The sequence below is a fragment of the Mirounga angustirostris genome, unplaced genomic scaffold (assembly GCF_029215605.1).
Source record: "Mirounga angustirostris isolate CCGP_5_RB_7025 unplaced genomic scaffold, mMirAng1.0.hap1 SCAF_17, whole genome shotgun sequence".
NCBI lineage: Eukaryota > Metazoa > Chordata > Mammalia > Carnivora > Phocidae > Mirounga > Mirounga angustirostris.
In genome coordinates this window covers 17,131,976-17,148,678 of record NW_026991725.1, presented here as the reverse complement: position 1 = coordinate 17,148,678, position 16,703 = coordinate 17,131,976, and the positions used below count along the sequence as shown (strand labels likewise).

At 44.4% G+C, this 16,703-nt stretch overlaps 1 protein-coding gene across 11 annotated transcripts in view; it reads right to left on the bottom strand.

Moving 5' to 3' along the window:
* Positions 1-16,703, bottom strand: part of MMD (monocyte to macrophage differentiation associated) — a 153,466-nt gene that overhangs the window by 66,514 nt on the left and 70,249 nt on the right. For 5 of the 11 annotated variants that reach the window (XR_010408557.1, XR_010408556.1, XR_010408555.1 and 2 more), the window contains exons 1-2: positions 8,590-8,902; positions 591-672 (exon numbers count right to left, since the gene is read on the bottom strand). Coding sequence is in view for 8 of the 11 variants with exons in the window: in XM_064582754.1 (XP_064438824.1) it covers positions 591-672; positions 8,590-8,615 (108 nt within the window). In the remaining 3 variants the exon portion in view is untranslated. Of the gene's footprint in view, positions 1-590; positions 673-8,589; positions 8,905-16,703 lie in introns of those variants that run through there. The other 6 variants (XM_064582752.1, XM_064582751.1, XM_064582753.1 and 3 more) reach the window with 5 other exon arrangements.

Below are 16,703 nucleotides of genomic sequence, written 5' to 3'. Positions count from 1 at the left end.
ATATTCTTCAGTATTTTCTAAATTTCTTATAATGAGCATGTTTTGCTTTTATAAGGAAGAAAAAAGTTCACTAAGAATTTAGGGATCAAATCAGTTTTCTTCAACAATGTGGAATAACATCTGCTCTGAAAAGCAGTGGATGCTGTGGAGGTGGGGACGGGGTGGCTACCTTTTTCAAGGGATCAGTTGGTAAGAAAAAACACCTTTTTCAACAACACCGTGGACTCTCCTTGCCACGTGAACACAGCTGACTGTCTTGAAAAGGTGATTCACTTCATCGCAGAGGTGACAGTCTTCATAAATAGTTGTCTTTTTGGTTTTCCTATAACTAGGGTACTTAATTATTATTCTTCTACAGAAGATCTTGTCAGAGAAAGTCAGTTTAGGATGGACAGAGCTGGCCGAGCACTCAAAGGGTTTGATGTGCTCACACAGCTTCTGGTATCATGACCCAACACTGATGCCCTGGTGGGTGAGGTCACAGAGCTAGGTATATCCAACTAACTGGGCCGAGGGTACTAGAGATAATGGCCCCTCCTCCCAGCAGAGCCCTCTGGGAAGGACACAAAGGGCAGAAAATTCGTACTCACTGCATGTGTGTAACAGTTAGCAGCATGTTCGTAACAGGTTGGTTTGTAGCGGCCATTGGCTGGGGCCCGGTGGTTCATGAACCTGGACAAACAAAAAGACATCACGTGAGACAAGCTCAAAGCATGTAAAGAACAATGGGGAAGGCTGCCAATATTGTTTAGTCTATTCTAATGGAAGAGGCAGCTGCTGGAAATACCTAGTTACGGAAACAAGACCAAAGCCACTGAACAGGTGTAAACTGAGCCAAAAGCCATGATCCAAAAGCAAATGCCCTAGTTTATAGGATTAAGTATTCTTTCAGTTTATTCAAAAGAGAAACCTCTACCAACCAAAATCAAACAGAAATCAATCATATCCACCCCCTTCAACTCATACTCCCCCATGCTAAAAAAAAAAATACATATGAATAAAAAAAGGCACAACCAAATCTTAAATCTCAGGGAAAAAAGGCAAGGGAATCTTTCTAAACTTTACAAATGCCAGTAACTGCCAGAGATACAATGCAAGGTTTCAATTTTCTCTCTCAAAATTTATAAAGCTTTATACATGGAGATCTTTACACCCTACATTCCACAATTAGCAGGCCCATCCAACTAGTTTCCCTATATTGCATTACCTGTTCCAGCACCAGACAGCTTAAATAAATGATACCTGGTTGCCTCTAGGCCACCTAAACTAGAGGTATGTTTTTACCTAGATTCTTCCTGAGTTAAAACAGTTTGCTTTCAAACCCAAATATATAGTACCTGGTACCCTGGCTATAAAATTCATACATACATACAAATGTGTGTATGTATCTAAATATCAAAATCGGTTATACATATAGACACATACCCATATTCCATACTTCCCTTTGGGCCAACTTTGTGGAAATAGCAATACAGTGAAAACCATGAATACCATGGGACCTGAAGATATGAACAGCATTCTTCCACTTAGGTAGGGAGGTGAGGATCCTCCAAAACCCAACCCACACCACCCATGCCATGTTTCATGAGGGATGCTGGTTTAGTCTGTTCTCTGGAAAAGGGGAGATGTAAATCCAGGAAGATAAAAAAGCAGCTGCCCGAAAGAAGCAGATGCAGAGAAACAGGTAAAAGGGCCCCCACAGCACTCAGGTCTCCGAGGCCCCGCTGCATTCCTGTGCAAGACGTCAGCAGGCTTTGCGCTATAAATTATCCTTTTGCTTGAGCTACTTTAAGATGGGGGGAAAAGGGGGAGATTTTGTCATCTGCCATTAACGAGTTCTGACCAGTCACACCTTATTAATTACCACGATGAAAAATGGTACCAGGCTGAACCAAATGGCAGAGACAGGTCTGAAGCATATGGTCAAGCCATCCTAAACAATGCCCAGCTTAGGAACAAAAGACTAGCATTTTCTCCCTGAATTAAAAGGGTCTGTTATCCTTAGAGCAAATAAATAAAGAGAAAATGGCAGTTCCTGTCAACCCAATACAGAGTTTAGGTGGAAAATCCAATGGGGAATGAATCTGGGACAGTGATGATATTTCACTTGGACCATCAATGGGTTAGTTATCTAGTGTGCAGAATGTATATTATTGAATGGAATTTGCCAGATGGTTTGAAAACTGTTTAAGAGAAACGTACAGTTAACAGCTTCAGAATTTATCCAAGCTATTCTCACACATAGATAAAATAAATCTTTTCTCCCCTGCTAATCCTTTAAGTAACTTTACTAATTTCCTAAGGGACAAGAGTGTTGCTACATAGCTCTTATTAGTAAAAAGGAAAATAATTGCACTCTTGAGAAGAATGCTTTAAAAGCATCCCAAGCATTCAAGGATCTACCTCATCACTCCCAGACATAACAACAGACTTATAAGTAGCATACCCTATCAGGAATTTTAAAGGGTAAAGAGGAAGGCTCCAAGATGGTAGAGGGTAGATTAAATTGAGAGTGTTCTGTTTAGGGTGCAGTAAGTAGGGTTTGTCTACCCACCACCAGGCTGAAGACTAAAATAGCAATTTATATCTCTGGCAGCCCAATCTAAAAATAGTCAAGCCATTACACAGCAACAGAGATAGACTTTCACATTTTCTCCTAAAAGCAAAGAAGCTGGGTGGCCATGTTTGTGACAGCTTCGTCCCTGCCCACCTGGAATCACTGAGAGTAAAAATAAACTCTTAAGTTGTAGGGAAAAATATCCCACCTACGTGACTTAAGGTAGTCTCTTACGGCCTGAGCCGGATTTGCACAATAAGGCAAGGGAAGAGCAAGACTGAGAGGAGCCCATCACAGTCTGGGGCTCAGTGAAAACCACTGCACAACGTGTTCTGTTGAGAAATTTACAATGCAATCAAGCCTCCAACATAGCCTCCTGAAGAAATCATTCCTAAAACCTAAATGGAAAAGCAGAAGTAAAATGCAAATTTACTTCCACACGATGAACCTATTCTATTCTCTTCTCCCAAAAAGAATGAGAAAGGTCCTCAAGTGTTACAGAAAACGGCACTCATTTATGGAAGCCGCTTCTACCTAAGGAGTAACCCTAATGGTAATCCAATGCTAGAAGAGAGTATCCATCAGGTTTCTCAGGGTTTGAGAGAAGGTAATTTAGTCCTGGATATGGGAAACATACTTTAATAAAGCTATTATTTAATTTTTTAGATGGAGGAAGGGCAGAGGGAGAGAGAATCTTAAGCAGGCTCCATGCACATCGCTGAGCCAGAAGCTGGCTCAATCTCATGACCTGAGCCAAAATCAAGACTAATGCTTAACCAACTGAGCCACCAGGCACCCCTAATAAAACTATTATTTAGTCAGGTTTGTTCACTCATTTCCTCGCTTTCTCTTTCAACACTCTCTCTTGCTTCCCTCTTACCCAGCATTCTTAAACCCCAACCTCCCATGACAGAATTTCAAAACGCTGGAGAAAGAACAGATAGCCCAAAGCACTGTGCCTTCTGAAAGTAAATCTATGACCCACCAGCATATCTCTGAGGCCCAAGGTCAAATCCCAGAAGTTGCCTTGATTCCTATGTCTTCCCCATTCTCTAAATACAAATGTTGTCAATATTACTTCCAAATATATTTCAGATCAGCCTAGTTCTCTACAGTTCCACAGACCCTACCTTACACATCAAGACATTGACATCTCTAGTCTCTACAAATACAAATCTCAGTCGGTCTCCCTGATTGTTCCCATATAGACTCTTTTCTTCATTCAGCAGCCACAATAGTCTATGAAAACCAGATCACAGCACACATCCCAACTCTGGCTTAAAACCTGCCTTTGGCTTCCCGAAGTAGCCCACAAGCTGGGTCCCACCGCTTCTGCAGCCTCAGGGAGCCACCTTCCTCTCACTCTCCACCCTCCAGCTACAACACCTCCTTTCTGCTCCTCAAACCACCAAGGTCTCATCTGGCTCCGGGCATTTGTGTTTGCTGTTTACTTCTGCCTAGAATATTCTCCTCCAGAGGTTCAACTCTCCTCACCTGTCAAGCTCAGCTCAAATATCACCTCCTCAGAGGTTTTCCTGACCATCCTACCTAAAATATCATTTCAGCCCTCCCTACCCTACCAGAGCCCTTATCAGAATTAGTAAAAACTGGGTTTTTTCAACATGTGTATTTTTTTATTTCATCTTTCCCTACTGTAATGTGAATTGCACAAAGGCCTTCTTGTCCACCATCTCATTTCCAATCCAAAGCACAATACCCAGCTTATTGCTGGAACTTAATAAGTAAGTGTTGAATGAATGAATGAATAGAAAGATAGAAATTCTGCCTGTTGCTTAACTATTTTATCTTAACCGAGAGATATCCAGTTGTCAATTAGTTCCCCTCGGGATCCAACAGGTTCTGTATGTAACAGAGAAATAGGCAATCTTAGGGCCAAAAGAACCTTGAGTCTCATGAAAGAAAATTCTTAAAGGCTAAGACCATGGTTATTCCAAGGGCTCTTTCTTTTTTTAAAAAAAGATTTTTATTTATTTCACAGAGAGACAGCGAGAGAAGGAACACAAGCAGGGGGATTGGGAGAGGGAGAAGCAGGCTTCCCGCTAAGCAGGGAGCCCGATGCGGGGCTCGATCCCAGGACCCTAGGATCATGACCTGAGCTGAAGGCAGACACTTAATGCCTGAGCCACCCAGGCACCTCCCAAGGGCTCTTTCAACAGCACTTGATGGAGGAACATAAGCCAACCCCTATACACAGCACCTTATTATTAGCCAATTTATGAGTGAGCATAGTGTTCAGGAAAAGTGTCCATTACCAGAGCTGGTGATACTGGTGGACGGCATTTAACTTAATTATCAAATAAGGGGGAAGGCATATATATAAGACTACCTTATGCCTGTAATTCAATGCTCTAAGAACATGTTTAAAAAAAAAAGGCAACAGGCAGTCCTGGAAGACTTCCTAACGCTTGTGAATACGGTGCTTTATCACATAATCAGTGTGAAGCTAACCAGTGGTCACAGGGCTGGAGCTGAAGCAAGGAGCATCCTTTTCCTTAGATTTTCGGTGTCAAGGCTGGAGAAATGAGAATGCACCGACACCATACAGTAGAAGCTCTGTGGGTCCCCGGCCTCAGCGCTGTACACATGATATTGTGTAAGCAGAAAGATAGACAAAGGTGAACTGGCAGCGTGGGTGGTGGAGAGGAATAGGAAATTTTTTTTTTAAATTTTTATTGTTATGTTAATCACCATACATTACATCATTAGTTTTTGATGTAGTGATCCATGATTCATTGTTTGTGCATAACACCGAGTGCTCTATGCAGAATGTGCCCTCTAATACCCATCACCAGGCTAACCCATCCTCCCACCCCCTCCCCTCTAGAACCCTCAGTTTGTTTTTCAGAGTCCATCGTCTCTCATGGTTCATCTACCCCTCCGATTTGCCCCCCTTCATACTTCCCCTCCTGCTATCTTCTTTTTTTTTTTTCTTAACATATATTGCATTATTTGTTTCAGAGGTATAGATCTGTGATTCAACAGTCTTGCACAATTCACAGCGCCCACCATAGCACATACCCTCCCCAATGTCTATCACCCAGCCATCCCATCCCACCCACCCCACACTCCAGCAACCCTGTTTGTTTCCTGAGATTAAGAATTCCTCATATCAGTAAGGGCATATGATACATGTCTTTCTCTGATTGACTTATTTCGCTCAGCATAACACCCTCCAGTTCCATCCGTGTCGAGGAACTTGAAATTGAATTGAAACGGGTCTACCCTTTCCTAGCCATGTGACTGTGGCACGTTCCCTTTTATTCTCTAACCCTATTTGCTCATTTATTAAACGGGTATAAAAATTTGTCTTCCAGGGTTAGAGCTAAGAATGAGATGAGTAATACACAAATACCCAGCCACTGCCTGGCACAAATAAGCACTCAATAAATGTTAGCAATTATTCTGATCAGTCAGGGATGCTGTGATAAGGAGAAAATGACTCTGGGAGAGGAGGGGCTGGGGGGAGACTCAGATGTGGAAAAGATAAAGCAAGAGAAAATATGCTCTGTGTCCCAGGGGCATTTTTCACATCCTAAACTTTTTGAGAAGCCATGTATGCATAGAGCCCTCCACTTAGGACAGTGGGCTAAGTTTCTTCACAGCCTTCCTTTGCAGAAATGGCAGAACTCTGGAAGTTTATCCAAAGCCTCAATGACCACACTTCCATTATGAACAAACCAGCAAGGTGTTCATTTCTTGTAATTTAGACATAGCCACAAACTATGGCCTAATGAAATGTTTTTATTGCAATCAAATGCTCTTCAAGGGGGTCTTGATAAATCTATCAGGAGAAGTAGCACATGCATTCAAAGAGAGTATGTCCCTCCCTCCGGTTTCTCTGTAATTTACCTACCTATAACTTTTCTGAATGCTCAAAAGATAAATAAGGAACATGCCTTGAAGAGACGATTAGTAGTACTCCCAACATTTTATGTTGTACAATCACAAAAAGGACTTTTTTTGTTAAGTTAATTTGTATTTGCAGGCTTTATGTCCAAGTTCAAATTTACCCTGAGAAATAGCTTTCCAATTCTGTATGTAATAGAGAAACAAGAAATTATGTGATCATTCAGTCTTCAAAGAAAATCAGGGGTAGGTGGAGATGCCATCAAGAAAATAAATGTTAAATATCCATTGATACTGTGTAGTCACTGAGAAAATTACAAAGTCTGTGCCACACCAAAAGAAATGCCTCTATTTTTCACCTTTAAATGAATGAAGTAGAACACAAAATCACATTACTACACTGATAATAAGGACTGGGTAGATTAGCATCCAGCAAAAGTAGTTCAGTCAGCTGAGATGATAGGATCTGAAATGAAGGGTTTCTTCTTTTCTCCATTTCTCTTAACATTGTTTTAATGTTTGTGCAAAAAAAAAAAAAAAAGCTTTTTTTTTTTCTTTCTAGAGGAGAATTCAAAGGATAGGAAAGAAATACAAATTCAATCAAATAAGGAAGGGTAATTTCACAGAATATTGCCACTGTTCTCTGAAAACAGGAAGTGCACAGATGTTCAAAGAAGTAAAACCAAATCAAACAAACCACATGCACAGGGCTTTACCAGTCATACTTGAATGTATGTTACTTTCTCCCTTAAAGCCCCTCCAACCTTCATTCCTGACTTCATGTTCTAAAGCCAGACATCATGGTTCCTTTTTGCCTTCAGAAGCACTGATACGATGTTCCCACCAAGAGAATAGTGCCAGGCATTCAACACCCTGAGTGATAAGCAATATTCATAAATTAATCCAAGTCTTCAAACTCATCACCCTTCTAAATGGTATGGCCCACCCCAACTCTTCCTATGCATTTTTGGCTCCTTTACCCTTTGGGACTAGGGGAGGAATGAGAGAAGCATAACGGGGGAGCGGGCATCGTAAGGCTTAGGGGGTTGGAAAGGGAAAAAAAAGTGCAGTTTGAAATTCTGAAATAAAAGGCAATGTTTAAAAACTCAACAATAACCTCCCTGGAAGATTTTCATGCATTCCTTTTCTTCTTTCAAATTCCCCATCACTGCACACCAAGCTTGCCTGCTAGTGAAGGTCTGGGAATGGGGCCACGGCTGACAGATTCAGACAAAGGATGGAGAGTTAAACAGGGGAGATGAACTTTCACCCACTTAAACGAAGAAGAATGGGGGGGGGGGGAAGCCCAGAGCTTCCTCTCAGATCCATGGGCCAGCCTCCATCCATTGCTAAATGTCAGAGACCCGAGAGGGGATTAAGGCCACCGTGCCTCCCTAGGCTGGCGTTCCCACCCCTCTCCCGTGAATGAGCTGCCGGCCAACCTTCCGGTCGCACCTCCTCGGTTCCTCCTCCTCATTTCCTAACACAGGCGCCTCAACAGCAGCTCTCACCACCCGAATGCTAACTTGTCCCTTCGCAGTGCCCAACACAGCACCGCCCTTGGACGCTAAACCAGCAAGCTTAGAGAACTGGCAAGGCCCGGACCTGGCCAGGCAAGGCTAAACCAGCGGAGCATGCCTCAGTTTCCCTGTTGCTAGGGCCGATCACACACACAAAGCACTAAAACGCCCGGCACCCCCTTTTACGACAAATCTCGCTGCAGGGCGCAGAAGCTGCTCGGCCCCTGTTCCGCGCGCCCCGGGAGCCCTCCAAGCTGGGGATACCGGGTGGAGGCCAAAGCCAGGGTTGGAGTAGCCGGGGTCGGCGTCTGGGGCTGGGGTTCCTGGCCTCAGAGCAAGGCACGAGCCCTGCTGGGATGGGGGTCGGTAGGATGAAGTCGGGTGAGCAGTGGGCTCCCCTGGAAGCAGGGCAGGCTCGGGGTTCGGGGTCTGGGAAGCGGGGTCACGCACGAGATCCCGGTCCTCGGAGGAGGGGCATCGCCCAGGGACCGCAGGGCGGGGAATCCCCCGGGAGCCGGTCCCGGGCCAAGGCGCGGGATCCGCGGGGGGATGGAACCAGGTGAGGAGCCGGACACACGCCGGACGGCGGGATCTGGGACCCCTGCCGGCACGGGCGGTGGGGCAGGGGCGCCATCCCTCTCTCACCGCTGGAATCGATTCTTGAACCGCATTGATCCTCCGCTCCTCCTCGAGGGCCGGGAGCTCCGTCTCGTCAGCGCCGGCCGCAGGGCGCGCGGCCCTCATCGGCTTGGGCTGCTCCGGAGGCCGCCCGCGTACCCGGCGGACCGCTCGGCGGGGCGAGGTTGAGTGGGCCAGGCCGGGGGTCGGGACAGGGCGGGGGCCAGACCGGGCGGCTGGGGGCGGGAGGGAGGCCGCTTAAACGGCCCCGGCGCCTCCCGCCTCCCGCCTCCCGGCTCCTCCCGCCTCCCGCCTCCCGGCTCCTCCGCCCACGGGCGCCGGCGCCCCGCCCCGGGGTCCGGCTCCACCCCCCAGCTCCGCCCGCCTGCGTGCGCCCACGGCCGCCAGCGCGTCACGAGATGGGCGGCCAATCAGCACCCCGAGCGGCGCGGCGGCAACGCTGCCATTCATGCCGCAGAACCCGGGAGAAGGGGGCGGAGCCTCGTGTTGGATGGGGCGGGGCTATGAGAGGAGGAGCGCTGGGAGGGCGGAGCACTCCTAGAAGGGGTGGAGTTGGACGGTGGAAACTGAAGAGGCAGAAGCCGGAGGAAGAGAAATTGCAAAGGAGGAGATGGGCCAAGAATCTTAAGAACAATTGTGAAGAACTGTCTGCGTTCTAGTCCTGGCTGTGTGGCATTCCTTCATTCTTCACCATTCATTTCTTCATAGCTCCGTTCATTTATTCCTTCACCATTTTGAGGGCCAGCTCCGCCTAGGCTATTGTGCGAGGCTCCAGGGCAGTTTTAAAAACCTTTCCTTGTCTGCCACATGAGAAGGTTGGTATCACTAAGAAACTCTGAGATTCAATGAGAACTACAAATGGGGGTATCCTCCACAGGGATCTGTTTATTGCTGTACCCTCCAATTCTTTTTTTTTTTTTTTTAAGGTTTTGTTTATTTGACAGAGACACAGAGAGAGGGGGAACACAAGCAGGGGGAATGGGAGAGGGAGGAGCAGGCTTCCCGCCGAGCAGGGAGCCCAATGCGGGGCTGGATCCCAGGGTCCTGGGATCATGACCTGAGCTGAAGGCAGACGCTTAACGACTGAGCCACCCAGGCAACCCCCCCCTTTTTTTTTTTTTTTTTATCTAGGCAGCTTCCAAATAAACCTAACAGTAGCGGTGAATCGGTAATCGGGTCCTGTTCCTAAACTTAAACCCTGAGGGCTTGCTGGAAGAGACGTTCAAAGAAAAGTGAATGATGGGTGGCTTCTTGATCCTTTCCCTTATCACTCCTGGAATTTAGGTGTGCTCCCCTCCAGGTAGACTGTCCACACCCATCCTCCCCCATCCCAAACTGGTGACTCTCAAGGGGCTATTAGGCCGGCTTGTTAGGAGTGTTCACTCTGCATGCAGTGGAGCATTGAAAAGCTGGAAATTCTTTCAACCAGAATTCTAATTCCTTTTCCTTGAACATCTGCCAACTGGGAGGTGCTTTCCATGGTTATTTCATTAATTTCCCCAGGAACTCCAGGAGACAGGCATTATTTTACTCATTTCACAGATAAAGAAGCTGAGAAGTTTAAAAACTTGCCAAAGGCAAATCTAGGACTTGTACTCAGCTTTGTCTAACATTAAAGCTTCCAATCATTTTGGTACAACACACTGCCTCTCCCTAGGATTTTAAAATATTTTATTTATTTATTTTTGCATGCGCGCGCGCGCGAGGTGGGGGGTGGGGAGCAGAGGGGCAGAAGGAGAAGCCGACTACCCGCTGAGCCCGATGTAGGGCTGGATCACAGCACCCTGGGATCATGACCTGAACCAAAAGCAGGCGTTTAACCGACTGGTACCCTCTCCCTAGGATTTTTAAGTAGTAAGTCTCTTTAAAACAAAAACTTTTTTTCTATACCAAGTGAGAAATATGGGCATGGATTGAAAGTTTACTAATCTGTTCTGTCTGGCTCCTGGGCAAATAAACAGGTGACAGTGGGAAAGGTTACAAAGGAAATAACTAATAAAAATAGATTAAAAATAATAATATGAAATAATATAAGAAGGTTAAAAAAAACAACGAATCAATGGATGCTAGGTCACCTTCTATCAATGACTTAGGAATATACAAAGAAAAGAGGCTCTCAGAATGTGGTGGGGCTAATTAGGGAAAATGGTGCAGAAGAGAAGGAAGTCTGGAGATGGATTTTGAAAGAGATGATGGGCATGACTTGGCACAGCCTCTTATAAGGGGAGAATGGCTTGAAAGATGTGAAGTGGTTAGTATGGGGAAAATTTGTGGGAGGACACCTGGATTTAGAAAGACCAATGTGAATGGTATTTACCCAAGAGAAAAAAATGAGTGAGATAAAAATCAGATTAAATCGATAGAATAAAATCCTTGACCTACAGTGTCTCTTCCACAGAAATGCAGGAATATTAACTGAAAGTGGCTTATTTAAACAATATGATCACAAATTTAAATCAGCCTCATTGTTGGTAAAACTCGTCCCCCAAAGTAAAAGCAATCCTCAAAAGATAAAAATAAAATACAAAACGGGGCGCCTGGGTGGCTTAGTCGGTTAACGTATACCGCTCAGCAGGGAGTCTGCTTCTCCCTCTCACTTTCCCTCTGTGTTCTCCTGCTCTCTCTAATAAATAAATAAATAAAATCTTTAGAAAAATAAATCACAAGAAACAGCTTTGAATTAATTATGTAAACACCTGCCACATTTTTTTTAAAGTAAGGTGTCCATTTGGATCTGGTTCTGAGGACAAATCCCAAATATGTTTGCAAAAGAGGTACTGGATTCAACTTAGAGATTAGTGTTATGAAAGGGGAAGAAAATGGGAAGTTTTTCTGCATTAGCAGAATTACTGCATTAGAGAATTGTTGAGCTCAAAGACATAGTTCTTTCTGCAAAATGGTGGGTCCACATTTGCATGGGCACGGCCTGTGCCTAGAAGAAATAATTTGTGATGGACCGGGCGCCAGCTACAGAGGAATCTCTTGGGAGAACACCTACTCTGCTTGCTGAGGGGCACCAAGTTTCTGGACAGGATGCTGACCATACTAGGAAGCACCTGGAACCCAGTCCTCTGGCTGCTGTTGCCCAACCAGAAAGTAGCAACTGCTCAAGACGGTGATTTCAGCAGATGCTCAGGAGGGTTGCTGAACTTCTGATTTCAAATCTTATTTTGTGATGGCTTCCAATCTGTCTCTTTACCAATATGACAAAGTAAAGCAATTACTAAAATGTCAATGCTCCTAGCCTTTTCCAAAGAGAGGAATGCTGTCTTTTCCTACTTAGTCTTTTGTCCACATTCCTTGATGCCATGGTCTGAATATTTGTGGACCCCTCCCGGCCCCCAGATTGATCTTTTGAAATCCTAATGCTCCAGGTGATGGTATTAGGAGATGGGGCCTCTGGGAAGTGATTAGGTTAACCAACACCCTCATGAATGAGATTAATGGTCTCTTAAAAAAGAGGCCTGAGGAAGTTCCCTGGCTCCATCCACCATGTGAGGACACAGAGAGAACTCGGCAGTCTACAACTGGAAGAGAGCTCCCATCAGAACCCAAACATATTGGCAGTTCTGATCTTGGACTTCCAGCCTCCAGACCTAGAGGCAAAAAGTTTTCTATTGTGTATAAGCCACCCAGTCTATGATATTTGGTAGCCGCCCAAATGGACAAAAGACACCTGACCTTTGAGGAATACCTGTCCCTTTTATGCCCAGCTCCTGGACTTCCATGATGAAAACAATTGAAGAAAACAAAGGAAGAAAGAGAGATCCATGAGAAAGAAAGGATTGGGGAAGACAAGCTATATTGATTTACATGATGAAGCTGAGTGAGGGAAAAATATTCCCTCATCGGCAGAATATTGGTAAAGGTATTTTGTGAGGTGGGGAGGGGTTTAGCTAAGTGAGAGGGTTCAGAGAATTGTGGAATATGAGAAGAACAAGAAAGGGATTGTGAAAAGTTTTGCTAAAAGTATGAGTTGGTTACTCTAACATTTTCCAACAAGTTTAATGATATTGAAGTTTAGGATCTCCCTCCCTTTTTTCAAAATTATTCTCGGGCGCCTGGTTGGCTCAGTCGGTTGAGCGACTGCCTTCGGCTCAGGTCATGATCCCAGGGTCCTGGGATCGAGTCCCACATCGGGCTCCCTGCTCTGCGGGGAGCCTGCTTCTCCCTCTCCCACTCTCCCTGCTTGTGTTCCCTCTCTCGCTGTGTCTCTCTCTGTCAAATAAATAAAATCTTAAAAAAAAAAAATTATTCTCAGCTGCTCGGTTGTATTTATTTGAAAGTGATATCTTTCAGAGACTGGATCACATGGAAGGAGGGTGTACAATGGTTACACAGATTCAACTTTCTGAGTGCCTAATGTGGTCCTAGAACTATTACAGGTACCGGCTCATTTTACCCTTAAGACCATCCTATGAGGGAGATAATGTCATATCTATTTTATAAAGCAGCAAAAGCTTAGAGAGGCTCTGTGAGTTACTTAATTTTGTAAGTGTAAGTGAAAAAGTCACAATTTGAGCCCAGTTTTTCTGACCCCATGAGCATTCCTTTTCGCTCGAGCCTCATCACAGTATTCTATTTGTTCATGACAGATAGAAAGTGCTGATGAAGAATCATGACTTCTCTTCAAGAGAGAAAAGCAGAGTATGCTGGTGTGAATACCTGTGAACATTTCTAAACTTGCACACACAAGTTTAGAAAGATGATGCTCTGAAACTTCACCTGCTATTGGATTGTGTCCAGACCTAGTGTCATTAATTTATTTGTCAACTAAGAGCAACTGGGCCTCCTTGGACAAGCCCTTGCACCTGCTGTATAAATTTCTTCTACTTGGAAGGAACACAAACCTGAATGATTCTCTAAAAGCACAGACTGTTACTAAAGTTTTTGTGAATCCAGAAAAGGGAATTACATTGTGTATCACTCTTTTTTTTTTAAGATTTTAGTTATTTACTTGAGATAGAGAGAGTGAGAGAAAGAGCACAAGCTGGGGGGACAGGAGGAGAGGGAGAAGCAGGATCCCCACTGAGCAGGGAACCTGACTCAGGGCTCGAACCCAGGACCCTGGGATCATGACTGAGCCACCCAGGTGCCCCCCCATTGAGTATCACTCTTAAACATCTGTTTCTCCAATGCCCTACATCCTATGGGAGCTGCCATTTCTTTTTCTCCCAAACATCCCCATTTTCCCATCCACCATATTTTTGTCCACACCAGTGGGGAAAAACCTCCACCCCCAGAAGGTCCACCTGTACATTTTCTCATGCAAAGAAATTAGGTCTTTCTTTTTTGGCTTCTGTCATTAGCAACCCCAACAGTCACTCCACAGAAGCAAAACGAAGGGTCTTCATGGAGATCTACCTTCTTTAAAAGATACGGAAAGGGAAGGACTTGAAAATAATGAATAAGTTAATATGTTTATTTATCACACACTTATTGAAAGTCTAATGAGGTGCCAATACAAAATTGTATGATATGCCCTAGCCTCAAAGAACCTCTAGGTAGTGGGAAAGAAAAATAATTGATCTTAAATCACTATTCACTGTGTTAAGTGCTATGATGGAATATTGTTTATGATTCCTTAGGGGCACATAATAAAAATCTCTAATGATATTGAAGCTGGGTGCATGGGGGGGGGCGGTTTAAGAAGAGATGACACTAGGACTTAGTACCCAGTGATTAGATGAGAGAGAGTAAGTAAGCTAAGCAGTGAAGATGTTGATATTCAAAGGAGAGAGAGCACAGCAAATGCAAAAGCATTCCATGTTGGAAGACCTGTAATTCCACATGATACAAGTGGAAGGCATTTGTGGGGAAGTATAGACAGAGGTTGAGGGGTAAGAAGTGTTCGGATTAAATAAAGTGCTGTTAGGCTAAGCCAAGGAGATTTGGGGTTTATACTGTAAGCAGTAGAGACCCACTGAAAAACTTTAAACAAATGAGGTGATGAGTGTTATATTTAGGAAGATCTCATGATAAAATTTGTTTGGAGGGGTATGGATGAGAATGATGGTTGTCTATATCTGTTCTATCCAGGAGAATTTGCAATGACAATAAAAGTGTTCTATGTCTGCGCTACCCAATACCATAACAGCTAGCCACTTAGGCTGTTGAGCACTTGAAATGTAGCCAGGGCATCTGAGGAACTGCATTTTTACTCTCATTTCATGGTCATTTATTTAAATTTAAGTAGCCCCACATATGGCTAGTGGCTCCCATATTGGACATGCCACTAGATAGCCTTCTCCTCTCTCTCTCTTTCTTTCTCTCTCTTTTTTTAAAGATTTTATTTATTTATGTGACAGAGAGAGACACAGCGAGAGAGGGAACACAAGCAGGGGGAGTGGGAGAGGGAGAAGCAGGCTTCCCACAAAGCAGGGAGCCCGATGTGGGGCTCGATCCCAGGACCCCGGGGTCATGACCCGAGCGGAAGGCAGACACTTAACGGCTGAGCCACCCAGGCACCCCTCTCTCTCTTTCTTTTTAAGATTTTGTTATTTATTTTAGAAATTTTTTTATTGCAATAGAGTTGACACAATGTTACATTAGTTTCAGGTGTACAACATAGGGATTCAGCTTCTCTATACTGTATGCTGGGCTCACCACAAGTCTAGCTGCTACAGTTTGATTATCCTCCTCTTTATCTGTACTCATGGAAACCCCAATTTATAAGCTGGGCACATGGCTGCCCAGAGTAAAGACTGCATTTTCTAGCTTGCCTCATAGCAAAGTGTGGGTCATATGAGTTCCAGGCAACGGGATGTGAGCTGAAAGTACAATTTCTGGGTTACTCATTTAAAGGTACACTGTGCCATCCCCTTACCAATTTCCCAGTCTCCACAGGCTGAAGTGTGGACACGAAAGAGGCATTTGGACTATGTGGCATAGCAGAGCAGTAAGCTAGGAGCCTGGGCCTCAATGGCGTTGGTCCAGAGCTGCCATGCCAGGCAGAATTTTAAGTGCAAGAGGGATGAATTTCCATCTCATTTATACTCTAATTTTGCACTTCTGTCATATATAAGTTATCCTAGCCGGCACTGAGTAAAGCTGGAAGTAAAGTGACCAGTTAAAACAGGATTAGAATAATGCAGCAGGAAGTATTGAAGGACAGAACTGAGGCCATGCCAACGGGGGTGGAGAGAAAGGAACACATCTAAGAAGGACGGAAGGGTTCTTTGTAGAAAGAGGAACTCTGAAAACTCAGAGAGGAATACAATTTCATCCATGACTGCTTCTGTGAACATTACATTAAGCTCACAATTCAGTACCATTTAAAAATAGAAATCTAATGAGCAAAAGAGAAACAAAAATAGGACATATACTCTTCCCCAGACCCAGCTGAGATCTACTGCACTATAGATATAATTAAATCAGTATAGTACCCTGACCTATTCAGAAGCTGAGAAATCTTAGTTTGGGACTAAACGAAGGGGGGCAAGCTGAGAGCTAACACACAGTACAAGTTAAGCTCTAGAATGATTTAAATCTGTGTATTTTGTGCTTGTAGATCACCGACTCCATGTCAACAAAAGACACTAGTGACAAGTCTTAAGAGACATGAAAAAGTAAAATTCATTTTAAAGTACAGCAAAGGGGCGCCTGGGTGGCTCAGTCAGTTAAGCATCTGCCTTCGGCTCAGGTCATGATCCTGGGGCCCTGGGATTGAGCCCCATGTCGAGCTCCCTGCTCTGCAGGGAGCCTGCTTCTCCCTCTACCCCTCCCCCCGGCTTGTGCTCTCTCTCTCTCTATCTCAAATAAATAAATAAAATCTTTAAAAAATTTTAAAAATAAACTGCAGCATGTCTACTGTCTGCCAACAATTGCCTTAGACTTTAAGCAAGTTTCCTATTCCTTTTTCTACACTAAAACTTTGTAAATTGTAAAAAAAGAAATTCTGGTTGGCTACATTTTGATTACGAATGATCTTATGGTATTTTGAATAAGTAAATGAATGATTATTTGTGGTTTTTTTTAAATTATTTATTTATTTATTTGAGAGAGAGAGAATGAGAGACAGAGAGCACGAGAGGGAAGAGGGCAGAGGGAGAAGCAGACCCCCCCGCCGAGCAGGGAGCCCGACGCGGGACTCGATCCCAGGACTCCAGAATCATGACCCG